General features: G+C 39.5%; 1 protein-coding gene across 10 annotated transcripts in view; it reads right to left on the bottom strand.

The window, feature by feature from the left end:
- DOCK3 (dedicator of cytokinesis 3) overlaps positions 1-13,391 on the bottom strand; it is a 187,416-nt gene that overhangs the window by 92,450 nt on the left and 81,575 nt on the right. For all 10 annotated transcript variants that reach the window (XM_033071720.1, XM_033071726.1, XM_033071722.1 and 7 more), the window contains exon 10: positions 722-803. In XM_033071720.1, coding sequence (XP_032927611.1) covers positions 722-803 — 82 coding nt within the window. The remainder of the gene's footprint in view (positions 1-721; positions 804-13,391) is intronic.

The following is a 13,391-nucleotide window of genomic DNA, read 5'->3' as shown; positions in this document are numbered from 1 at the left end:
GGGACCATGCCTGGGTCTGTGTCCAGCCCTGCCTGACCTCAGAGAGTGTAACTGCCAGAACCAAAGCTCTGCCATCTTTCTTCTTCACTGAAGGTAAAAATATTTCTGCTACAGAGCTTCCAGCATGTGCACTAAGTAAAGGTGAGTCATGATGGAAGGTGTTTATCACACTTGGGATCTGAGATTCCTTACAGTTATTCTGTGAGGAGCTGTTAAGCTTCAGTGTCTCCAGATTTTCATATTCTTTCTGAGAAGAAGTAGCAAATAAAATGATGGTCTGACACTTGATTCTGAGGGAATTTTAAACACAACTTAAGACCGGCACAGAAGGGATTTTTGACAAGGGCATGCAGGGATAGGACAAGGGATAACACTTGTCTGATTTTCATTCAGAAAAAAAGTGCCTTGTTTTATGTTCAGGCCACAGCCTTTTCCTATGCTCTGTTATCTAAGATCACATCACATCCAATGAAAATATTCAAAATTTCACAGGAATATCTGCAGGAACTAATGCAAGTACTTCAGAATATTCACTTAGGCATAAAAATAATATAGAAGTACATTCACTCTGTATGTTAACATTTAGTCAAAACTGTAAAACAACTTAGAAACTATTTATGCTCTACTGATTATATTGGAGAAGAAGAATTGAGCTTCCTTCCTCTCAGGAAACCTCCAACCCCAGTCCTGTGAGGGGAGGAGAAAGGGAACAGACACGTACTGTGAAAAGGGCACACATTCGATCGATCTTCTCTGGATTCCTGGGGCCTCCGTTCTTGTTCAACCTCACCATGAACCTCTCACTGAAAAACAAACAATGGTAAAAAAACAATGAGCTTCTCCTGTACATCCTTCAACAGAAAAATACAGGTAGATTTGGGTTTAACATTAAAAAGATGCAGTGGTTGCTGTAATTCCAAAGTATAAAAAATAGTATTCACTGGTCTATACAAAACTCCATGGAATAGCACAGATTTCTAATAGTAAGTAGTCTGCATATGAAAACATTGTGTTGATGCATATTCATGATGCAATAACATTAAAATAATGTGAACATAAGAAGCACAGAACCTGTACACATTACAGCTCCTCCAGGCAAAGGCTAAGGCAAACTTGCTGAGGGATACACTGCCTTTGGTAAAACTGAGTTCATTAAAATCCACTCAAAACTAAAAGTTACAAGAATACCAATTAAGTAATCTCCTTCAACAGAGAGTATTTCTAGAAGCAAGACACTAACTCAAATACATTAAGATTCAATTGATATAACTCTTACCAATCAAATTAAGCAGTCCTTTGATGAATAAAACCAGCACATTTAGCCAGACTGCAGAATGAACAATCCTCACAATGCATGGTAAGACATGGACATTCATATTACTTCTTGAGACAGAGAATTTATGTGTAAAAGTAAGTTCATGAGCAATTTTTTCCCTAGTGTGCAACAGCCCCCTAAGTATTGACCACAGTTTTCTTCCTAGATTTTCACAGAAATAAAGAGAGGGCACATCATTAAATCTTCCAATAATCACAGATGCTTTCAATCCTATCCAGTACAATTGCATCAGTTCCAGCAACCTTCATTTGATACACTTGCCAGCATATTATCCACCACTGGCCTGAAGAAAATGAGAGCACAATGTCCACACTACCTCCTTGGGCAGCTTGCTCCAAGGCCACTCATCCCTGCTGTTAAAGCACATGGTAAAATCCATTCTTTCAGTAAGAATTTTGTGATGTGTTATCTGGAGAGCAGGACAATACTAGAACTTCACAATACTACACTGACAGTCACATTACAACAGCATTACATCTTCATAGCTACCTCTATCTATCTAATACATGAATCAATGTTACATGTTGTATTTTAAATTTTCAGTAAGATGTAATATCAAACTTTCAAAACAGAGGTTTTTTTTACTATTATTTCAGCTCTAATGAGCATTTCATTTTCATACAGGAGCTGAATGCAATACTGTGTGCCACAAAATCCTGTGTAGACTGTCCCCTGGACAATGGCAGGGAAGGGATGGCCAAGTCTTTGAGCTGAGCTGTCTGTATAGATTTCTTTCATTAACAAAAGCTGTATAGCTTAATGTGCTTTTAAAGCACCCAAAGAGGGATATTCTGGAGACTCACTTGATGGTCTTTTGAAAGGTTGCCCTCATTAATAAGTTGAAATATTTTAAAATTTGAAATTCATCTTTTCCTTGCTAAAGCCATGGAGAAAATCTGGTTTCTGTCTCCCTATTCAAGGGCTTTTGAAGGAATAAAGCTGCCTCCACCTCTCTCACCTGCCTATTGATCACCTGCTCCCTTATTCAAGCACCACTGCAGCAATAACCTTTACATTTCTGTCCTCTCTTGAGTCCTCTTGAGCTTGTGTGAATAAATAATTAAAAGGACTTTGAGTCAACTGCAGCACTGGAGAACTGTGGAACAGGAAGATGCATTTGCCCAAAGGAGATCCATGGAGAGGAGCAGAGTGACAGGGCAGCAGTGCCAAGAGGCCACCCCAAAGGAGTAAACCAGCTCCAGTTCTCTCTTTTCCTTGCACATCACTTCTCCTAAATGTGTGGGTTTGTTTCTCATCTCCAGCATTCCTCTAATCTTTGATATTACTGCTGATCAGGAACAGTTCACTATTATTCTGCTATTCTGTTATTATTCTACTAAGGTCTCACTGGGGCTGATGGTGTCAGGATCCCTGAAATGGTCCCTGGAACAGGACTGGAAGCTTTTTACACTGGTGACCCACATTATGAACTAGTTAGTCAGCTGCTTTCCATTTTAAAACTGCAAATTTATTTCCATGTCAAAGCAAATCTGGAGGAATAATCCTGTTTCCAATGACCCGAAAATCCACTGCCTTCATCTATCATTGCAGGTCTGGTTTTAGACAAAAATACACACATTTAGGGTCAAGAAACTTAATGGGAATTCAGTATCTTAATTTCTTCTTTGAAGAGCTATGTCCTTGTAAAAAGTTGAGTTTCTATTGTGTCTTTTCCTCAAGCTTATTTTCTGCACAAGGACAAGAGCACACACACAATCTAGGCAACATTAAGTCCAGTTTAGTAAGACTGAAATATCAAATCTGAATAAACTCCATGTGGAAATTAATTAAAAACCCAGTAGTTATAACTGCCAGATGAGGGGTGGAAATGAAGTATGGGAGGTACTGAGATGCAATCTGACTGCTTGATCCTACTGCTGCCCAAAACCAAAAAATCCACAAAACACTCACAACCAAAACCAACAACCCAATAAATGTTTTCAGCTATTCTGAATATACACCAAAATCTTTTTTTTTTTGCATAAAATTGGAGAAAAATGCATCAAGACAAAGAAAAAAAATAACATTTTACCCTGCTGTGCTCAGACCCAAGACATGCCTCATCAAAAGCAGAATCTGAAACAAAAGCTCATTTCTTCCTCTTGCTCCAAATGCTGTAAGTAAGCTCCAATTACTCTAATTGCAGCATCTCCTCCTGTGCTAATTCACGTCATAGTGAAACCACCTCTTGTGCAGCACTAAGCCAGGGTTTACAATCACTCTCATGATTAGTAATTGCTATAGCTCCTCAAATATAAGAACCACTGCTCTGACAAGCAAAGTCAAACAGCTTCTTGTTCATTCACTTGAAAAGGAGGAAAAATGAAAGGAGTGTAGTGTCTCACTTCTTGGCTTCCCCAAAGTGACTGAAAAGCAGGACCATACTGAACTCTGCAGAAAGGAAGGAAGCCATCAATAGTTTGGGATGCTACATTTTCAGCATGAAAAAGGGGGCACACAGGGACAAAATTTACTGTTGGGTGAGCAGAGTGGCACTGTGCCCACAGGGAGTTTTTGTTGTTGAGGTTTGTGATGTTCTTTGCACAATGTGTGAAGATGACAACAGAAGGAGAGGGCTGGCAAAGAGCTTGGGCTGGACTGGTGAGCCCCTTGTGTTCATTCATGGACATCTTTCATTACTGGGGGTGTTTCAAGGCAAAAATCCTGCCTGAGCATCAGTTTGGGAATTTAGGTACAGCATTAATAGATGAATAATGCCAAAGCTGTGGAGGTCTGCAGAGAGGCTGCAGATCAATTTTCTGTTTGAATTGGAGACTGGTGATAAAAACCATGGATCAAAAAAATTAATTCTTTAACAAAGTATAGGAGATTGGTTTTCTGAAGCAGGGACAACAGCACATTATTGTTTCAATCTCCTTAGGCAGAAATCTCACATCTTATACTCTTCCCTTGCCTTAAATAACGGTCCAGGAGCTATTTCTCCCAGAAACAAAACCCCCTTCACCCTCTTCATTCAAATGCACCACTGAAAGGGAAAAGATAACAAATGCTCCCTAATTTTTCTTATTTTCCTTAGTGCTTCTCATTTCCAGAGAAAACTGGAGTAATACTGAAAACCCCCAATATTATTAAAAATACCTCAGTCCTTTCTCAAAAGCTGTATTTAATTGGGTTCTCAGAATTTAGCATGCGGCCAACCCCTTCTAAGAACCCAGGTTATTTTAAAAATATGTATTGGTCCATGATACACATACAAGTGCTCAGAGAAAGGGGTAACATGGTAGCAGAAAAGATTATATAACAACTTGTATTTTAGACTTTGATCTTCTCTTGGTGTCTCCTCAGGTTTCTTTCTGACACTTTAGTATCATGTAAAACCTTACCTGCATGCAAAATACTAACTCAGGAATAAAAACCTGAAAATGCTGCCACAGAAGCCAGAAGTTAACAGAAATAAGCTAAAAACATTTGCCTAGCCAGGGCAGTTCATCTCCTTTTAGTCCTATTAGTTAAAAAAATAAATGATAAGCATGATACTATTTAATTTCTCCCCTGCAACCCTCCCCAAAAAAATCTCTAGTCTCTTCTTTAAAGAATGTTAAGATGCCTGACAAAAATTCTAGAGTAACATTTGAGCTGGCATATGAGTACCACAAACATTTGAAGATGCTACCGCAAAAACACTGCACTTTGTCCCAGATAAATCTCAGGAACAAGCTCCACTCAGGCCATCCAGGAGAGAGCTTGGGATGAGCTGGTCACTCTATGGCAACTAAACCTTACCAACATTTCCTTACAAAATATCCCAGTATTGCTGTGCACACCATGTTTCAGGCATTTACCTCATCAGTGCCATTGAACACTGCATCCTTCCTGCTCCTGTGTGTACAAGCTCCAGCACAATATGTTGACCAGCTGAATGGAATTATTTTAGGAATTACTGGTATAGGACCAAAGGGTTTTCTTAGAGCTGCAAAAAAAGGAGTTTGTTTCAAATCACTAATGAAGTTAGGAGAGAAACACCACGAAAGAGCTCCCTGGGGCTTGGTGGGAGAGAAAACTGAACTGCAGTCTCAACACCTTACAGTTTGGACAAGCTAATATTTGCATGGTTTAACTTGGGAAGCTGTTCCTGTATTAAAGAGGAAGTGCCCTGACCCAGCAGAGCAGCCCCAGGGCAGCAGCATTAGTCAGCTTTCCAGGAAGCAATTACTGCTCCCCTCCATCCTGTTTGGAGACTGAGGGGAAAAACCAGGCTCTGCTGTCCTGGCTTTCCATGCGTGCTGCACCCTGCAATACAGCAACTGATAACCACATCTGCTTGCACAGCTCCACTCAAGAAAAAAACAGACTTTTATTTTCATTCTATTGGCCAAATTGGAAATTTGTCCAAATCTCTAGAGTTTGTCAGCTCTGAGAATATTACCACTGTCAGTGATTGAAAATGGTCACATCAGGACAGCACTGCAGCCTGATGTTTTTGAGAACACCCTGTAGGAAATGTTCTAAAAAGGAAACAAACCTCACTTCATGCTTTCTAAACTTTATTTCATGAGCATGGTCTCATGTTCATGAAGGAAGCATGCACATATATCAACATTTTAATCATTTTCATTGTGAAAAAGAGTTTTACTTTTGAAAGATGATTTAAGCAGTAGGAGTATCCTCTGAAAAAGCTTTTCAAGTTTCTTTTCTGTTCATCATTATTATCTTTTAGAGTTGCTAATTTTTGCTTATCCTCTTGGGAAAAAATCTAGGTCCTTACAGCTGCTGTAAGACTGACCTAATAACAAAATGTCCCAGAGCTCCACAGAATGAGCCTCCACTCTCAGTGTGAGTGCAAGAGGAAGCCAGAGTGTATGTACAGAATGCAGCCATGTCTGTGAAGAACCCAATTCCCACTTCCAGTGTAAACCAACAGCATCTCCCAGATCCCAGCAGTGTTTGAGCAATCCATCACTGCTACTGGTCACTGCCAAGCCCTGGAGACAGCAGCATCACCTCTGCTGAACTTTCAGTTTGCTCACTGTCTCAACAGTGACTCACAGATGATTTAAAAATCTTCCTTTTCAGGCAAGTGCTCACAGAGTGTGTTTGGTTTTTCCCCTTTTCTTTTGTTGGGGGAGGCAGGAGAGTTCTTTCCCGAGCTGTCTTATCCAGCAGCTCTGCAATAACCCCGCTTTCACAAACAACTGAGGCACAGTACACTGCTTTGGTTTATGGAGTGCATTTTATAAAGACATCTTAGAGAAAAGAACACCAAATCTGTGAGGGAAATGAATCTGGCCCTGAGAAAACGGCTCCAAGCAACACAGTTTGCTTCCCAGCAAATTCAGGCTTAATGCTCATGAATTATTAAATTACCACATTGGCGAGAAGCCCTGGGGGAGGATTACAGAGCTTACAGTAAGACTGTTACTGCAAACACTGGGTTTCCATGGAAACAGAAAATAGTGAAAATAACTACCTGTCATTTCTCTTGCCACATTCAAGGGAAAACCACCAAAATGTTAAAGTGTTATTGAGGCTTGCAGGGGAAAGGGAGCTAAGCACCAATTACATTCTCTTGGCTTCTCATTACTCTGCCACACTTGAACATTTGACACCATCATGAGGATTTTTCTGTTATTTCCATCGTGAAAGATATACATTTTTATTCCTGAAAGGAATTCTGTCAATTAGAAAATACTTCAATTAAAGAAAAAAAGAAAGAAAAGAAAAAGAAAAGAGAGAGAGACACTTTAGTCATCTAGTACAATTCCCCAGGGATGGTGACTTTAACTAATGGAAGGCAAGGCAGACTGACCCTGCCAGCTGGCAGGTGAGGGAAGCTTTGCAGGGAAGAGTTCTAATTTTGGATTACAGGTATTTTGTAGAATAAGGATTTTATCACCATCTCTACCCTGGAAGAAGCTAATGCTTCTGAGGTCTGATACAGCAGCTGTCACATTTAATTCTTGCTCCACAAGAGCTTTGCACATGACAATTTCTGTCAGGAACACAGAACTGCCTTTTGAGGGGGAATTCTGCCACAGAAAGAGCTCAAGTGTAATGAGAGGATTCTATACACTGTCCTTCCTACAGACAGAAAATTACTTGGAAGTGCTTTCTCAGGGCTCACTCACACATTTAAACAACACAGATTTCCCCGCTGCCCCTCAAGCGAGCAGAATTTCTTCCAGCTGTGTGTGTTTATGACACATTGTCATTCCTCCTGGGAAAGGGAAAGTTCCAATGCCTACATTGATTTCTCATTCAACTCAATGATTTCTTCCTGTTAACAACTAAAAAATCAAAATAACCCTGCAGAAAACTCTATATCCCTGCCTATTTGTATGCCATATTTGACCCCCAACCCAAAAAGCCCCCACTTGTGGGGAAAGGAGGATGGGGGTGGTGAGAGATACAAAATAAGATGGATATTTGAAAAAGCTCCTGCTTTGGAATAGCTACATATTAATAATGCCATAGGAACGGGGGAAAATAGTAACTTTGTAGAAAAGAATTAACATTTTTAATAATACCACTTACATCTCTTACAGCAACTTTCATATACCAATTCAGACAGCAGCAGTTTCTTTTACACTATTAACAAGACAGAGGATAAACAGAAAAACCAAGCAAGTGCAGATGCCAGAGAGAGATCCAGGGAATGAAAGTCAGTAACCAACAGGGAAAATGAAAATGCATCACTCCCTCCTGTGTTCTTTTCTAAAAATCTACCCACCAAAAAACCTTATAAAATATTCCACAGGTTTTGTCTTCAGTGTTTTTAGAAGTTCTATATTCTGTCAGAAAGGCTCTTTATCCCAGCTGTGTGTGCAGCACACAGATCTTCCATGGCCCCTGCAGCGACCAGAACGAGCCCATGGCTGTGGGTAGCAATATTCCTTAATGTTTGCTGAGGTTTTGGGGAAGTTCACCTTGAGTAGGATGAAAAACTCATGCAGATACCATTACTCTTGCTATGAATTATCTATTGCACAAAACTCAGAAAAATGCTTCCCTTGAAATACTAAAGCCACACAAAACTGAAGTACAGGAAGAGCTATGGAGGATTAGCTATCCTAACAGATCAGATTGTTAAAAGACAGGTAAAGATTGAAAGATGGGCTTTTTTCATGACTAAGCAGAAAAAAACCCTCATTTGTTGGTAAGGTTAATCCCTGGGAAACTTTTTGGAATACTAAAGAAATAATTCTGAGTGATACAAAGTTATTTTTTCCCAGCAGACAAATCATTATACTGACAGCGAATGAGATAACTTTTCTATTTTAAAATAGCTATGCTATTAAAAACATAACAAAAGGAAAATTTAGCTCATATTCACAATTAAAATGAAAACACAATTTTCTACTTCCTTACATAGCAACTGGTAATAAAGAAACAGGATAATATTTTAAAGTAATTAACTGGGGATAAATGCCCACACATTGTCCCAGCACTCCCAGAGCCATTACTTGAGAGAGAACCAACAGAGAAAAAGGATCTTCAGGTCAGTCCCACATCCTGGAAGAGAATGCAGTCAGACTGGTTTGACACAGCTTTTACTGTGGATCCTTCCACATTAATTAACAATTTCTCTTTCAGCTATTCAACTTCAACCATATTTATCTACTCAATGATCCTTCTTTCCTTTTTCTGACCTTATTAATGCCAGTCTTACTCTTTTTTATTTCACCTGCCCTGTTTTCTCCACTCCCAGCTGCCAAACCTCCCTCTGCCCAACAGAGTCTGGTGTCTAGAACATGTACAAGTTCTACAGCCCTGCTTTGGGCAGGCAGGGCTGCTCTGTACAGGTGTCCCTGCATTAAGAATGCTGATCCTGCACATCAGAGTTCTGAGTGGACCCAAAGCCCTTCTTGGACAGGACCTGTGGGAAATTTGCCATTGCATTTCACAAATTGGCTCAGTGTTTCAAATGGAAGCTCCTGAGAGTGGTAATTGTCTGCATTAGCAAGTGCTACAGGAAAATTATTCAAGATGGCATGTGTAAGCACAATGTAATTTTAGCTACACTGTTCCTGCTAGCATTTTTTAGCAGCTGATATACATTCCTATTGACAGTTTAAAAGTAAAAAAAAAACCATGACTAAATGATGATGAGAACCATGGAGCTAAGGGCCATCATTAAATACAAACAGAGATGAGGGATTCTTGTCAAATTTGTCAAGGTAACCTTCAGCAGCTTGGTACAGATTTGTATCCTGAGTCTGAATTGGGAATACGGTGTCTCAGAAACTCCTACTACAGAAAGAGCGAAAACCAAATCCCCTACAAATGCATCATTTCTAAATCCAGTGCTTCCAAGTGGTGCATTTCATTCTACTCTACTTAAACACTGGCACAAACATTTTCTTTTTACAGCCTCCCCTGGCCTCTCAAGTGCTGTGTGTGACTTGTACAGGACCAGGATGTACAAGTGAGTAACAATTGAGAAAGCTTCTAACACTCACACACTGGTTAAACCAAGCCCAGTTTGGTCATGCCCCAGAAGTTTACTCATTTACAAGGACACATTTAAATTGATAACCATGTTCTCTAATATTTTTATCCCTTTAGTATCTTGAACTATTTACACATTTGTCTGCTGATTTTTATCACAGAAAATAATTTGGCTGGAAAATGTCCCAAGATCCAGACATGAGTTACAAATGGGAAATCATTATCTCCATGACCTCTGCAGCTACCACCAAAGCCCACTGCAGAGCAGTACTAACAGCCAAACATTGCCACTGAACATTTGACTCAGCCTTGAAAAATAGGGGCAGATGATTTTATGTCAGATGACTTTTGAGCAGCTGAATCCAACTATCCTGCTGTAGACCCAGAGCATTTTTTCAGTCCATAATTATGTTTCCAAACCATGTTTCTCTCCAGAGAACTGCTTTGTCAATGGTGCTAAATCCTGAAGACAAGACTTGGGACAGACTGTACTGCTCACATTCTCCCCATCATCCACCCACAAACTGAGAACATTTCCACAAAAAACATCTTTCCGTATCACCTATTAGCAAGAGCTTTAAAGAGCAACCTTATGTTTTTTCTCATTTTGGCTACTGCTTTTAAATTTGAATACTGAAATAGATGTTTCCCAATCAAATTCCCAGCCTGTGTTGTAGTGGTGACAATCCTGGCTCACCCCAAAGATGTGGCAGATATTTAAAACAGAACTGCAGAGAACACCTGGTCTCTCAACAAAGTCTGAACATTTTCTGTATGAGAAATGCCCACATGGACTTGCTGAGTGACTCCCATCAGCACCACCATGGGCACTCTGCACATCTCCCAAACCCTCAGTCACAAGGAGGTTGCTGCTATAAAGGGAATGGCAAAAGCTCAGTAAGTATGAGGAGGCAGGTGGAGGAGGTACCAGCAGAAATATGCACACCACCATTTTCCATGCATAATTACTGCTTAGGCCCCCAGATCTTCAAATTCAATCACATCAGAGTTTCTCTTTTGTTCTATTCACTCTCCATAATTAAGGGTATTTCTAGATGACAAGAAAATTTTAAATCCCAGTGGTGTGTAAAATAAGGTAACTGGTTGAGGATGCAGGCAGAATGAAAAACAGTCATATGTTTAAATATAAACTTTATAAAGAAAAAATAAGACAGAAATTTATTTATCATTTTCCATACCCAAAATAGTGAGAGAACTGGGATTGTTCAGCCTGGAAAAGACAAATTTCCCCTTCCAGAACTTGAAGTGACCCTACAGGACAGATGCAGAGTGACTCTTTACAAGGGTTGGAGTGAGAGGACAAAGGGGAATGGCTTCATACTGAGAGTGGGTTTAGATGAGATATCAGGAATAAATTCTCCCCTGTGGGTGTGGGCCTGGCTCAGGTCACCCAGAGCAGCTGTGGCTGCCCCTGGATCCCTGGCAGTGCCCAAGGCCAGGCTAGATGGGGCTTGGAGCAGCCTGGGACAGTGGGAGGTGTCCCTGCCCTTGGCAGGGGGTGCAATGAGATCAATTTTAAGGTCCCTTGCAACCCAAACCATTCTGGGATTCTACAACAGCTAGTGGACTTAACTTATTTTCAGAAAAAACCCTGCTATCATACTTCTGAATGTGTAATTTTTCTAAGTTATGCATAGTTTCCATGCATTTCTGAGAAGAAAAGAGTTATTATATAGGTATCTGAACCTTGCTGCTTTACTGAATTTATTTTCACCCATTGAAATCATGCTAAAATGTAAAAAAATGTAAATATATTTCTTATTGGTTGCAACTTCCTAGCACAAATAACACTCTGCATCCTTTTGTCTACCAGTTTCCAGCTCCTTTAGAGCAGTTTTATCCAGCCTGTATCTTTTTATTTTATTAAGTTTTATACTTCTCTTCTGTTGAGGCAGGAGATGCATTCCCATATAACAGAATAAAATTAGTCAGCTCTGATGTGATTTGTGCTTGACCAATCTATGTTGACTTTTGCTTACCATTTTGTTAGCTTCTTAGTGCTAACAAGTAGTTTATTTGTTCCACAACTTTTTGCATTTGTCATCAGATTGCAGCTAACCTTCTTAGGGAGATTGAGGTAAAACAGCCATTAAATACTCCTGCTATCTTGGAAACATCTGCTCATGGCTTAATGTCCCCTTTAATCTGTTCACTTATTTCTTGATTTGAAGAAAAAGGTTTTTTTTGCTGGTAAAGCATTATAGAATTATTTTTTTTTGTCCTTGATGTGCTTTGATAGTTGTATTTTTTCTACAAATTTCTGTCTCTTCCCATCCCTGTTTGTGCAATTTCATTTATCCTTTTTTATCCCAACTCCATTTCACCACAGAACATGAGACTTTCTGTTGTTCCCATATATTCAATCTTTCCTTCACACTGAAACAATTTGCTTTTATGCTCTTCATCAGTATCACTGAGAAGCAGACTCTCAAATGTCTTTGCTCCGTATCAGTTTACCTCTGATCTTTATTGACACCTTCCTTACTGAGTTCACCATCTTTACAGTACCATTTTCTTTGCTGCCTTTTTGATGTTACTCTCAACTCAATCATTCCATGATCACTCATTCCATGGTGTGTCTCACAATGGGGTATAATCATTGGCTATAATCCAAACTGGATCAATTATCACATCATCTTCCAGTAACTTCCACTTAACAAACAAACTGAGGTATTAAAGATGAGTCACAAAGTTGCTAGACTAGTGGCTTTTGTATGCAAGAAGAAAAGAAATCCCAAATACTTTAAAACAGACAAATAAACTTTAATCCCTTTTTATCTGAGCCTTCAAGTTCTATTTACTTGCAAGTATTACTTTTTTTATTTCTGTCAGACTAAAAATGAAGTAACTTTTCCCTTGTGTTTACCTCTAGGTCTGACCTCTCTGAAGGCAGTGCTGTTATTCCTGCTGTCCATAGCTCCCCACTGTCATCCTTTGTCTGCTCCTCCTTTGCTGACAACCATTAAACACAGGAGTATTTTTGTATTCAAAACCTGGCAACCATCTCAAATGGTATTTCAGCTACTGCTCCAATCTTCTAATCCACACCTGGTGCATGCAGTGTTTTCACACTGGAACTTTCAGCAATTCTTCACTTAACCTGCCTGGGAAATAACTCTTGGCACCAGCAGGTTCAGGGAGGTTTCTAATCCAGCACATGTCCAAGGCAGTAACGCTGGAAGCCACTCAGCCTCCAGTGTGAGCTGCTTGGGTAAGAAATTTATCAACCTCCAAACCATTTCAGAAGTCAATTTGTCCCTTTCATTTAGAGTGCAGTGTGCAGAAACCTTGCTTGGGTTTTTTACCTTAATGTACTATTTCCCGAGAGGAAAGAAAATGTTTTAAAGTAGATATAAAAACATCATTCTAAATTTGTAGCAATGTATTTGTCTGTTTTCTGGTTTCTTGTCCAAAACAGAGCTCAGCCTCATAACACATTTCTTCCCCAACACTCTTTGGGATGTAAGAAAATGTAAAAATTATGCTGTTTTCACCACAGCAGACCACTGATGCTTAATGCAAAGAGCTAAGTAATAATAACTGTTTGCACAAAAAAAGCATTAGTATATATGTTTAAATTTGCCTGAACCACTCTTTGTGCTTTTTCTCTTTATAACTATTATTTCCT

The sequence above is a fragment of the Catharus ustulatus genome, chromosome 13, assembly GCF_009819885.2.
Source record: "Catharus ustulatus isolate bCatUst1 chromosome 13, bCatUst1.pri.v2, whole genome shotgun sequence".
Lineage (NCBI taxonomy): Eukaryota > Metazoa > Chordata > Aves > Passeriformes > Turdidae > Catharus > Catharus ustulatus.
Note: the sequence above shows the minus strand (reverse complement) of the source record. Positions and strands in the feature narration are given on the sequence as shown.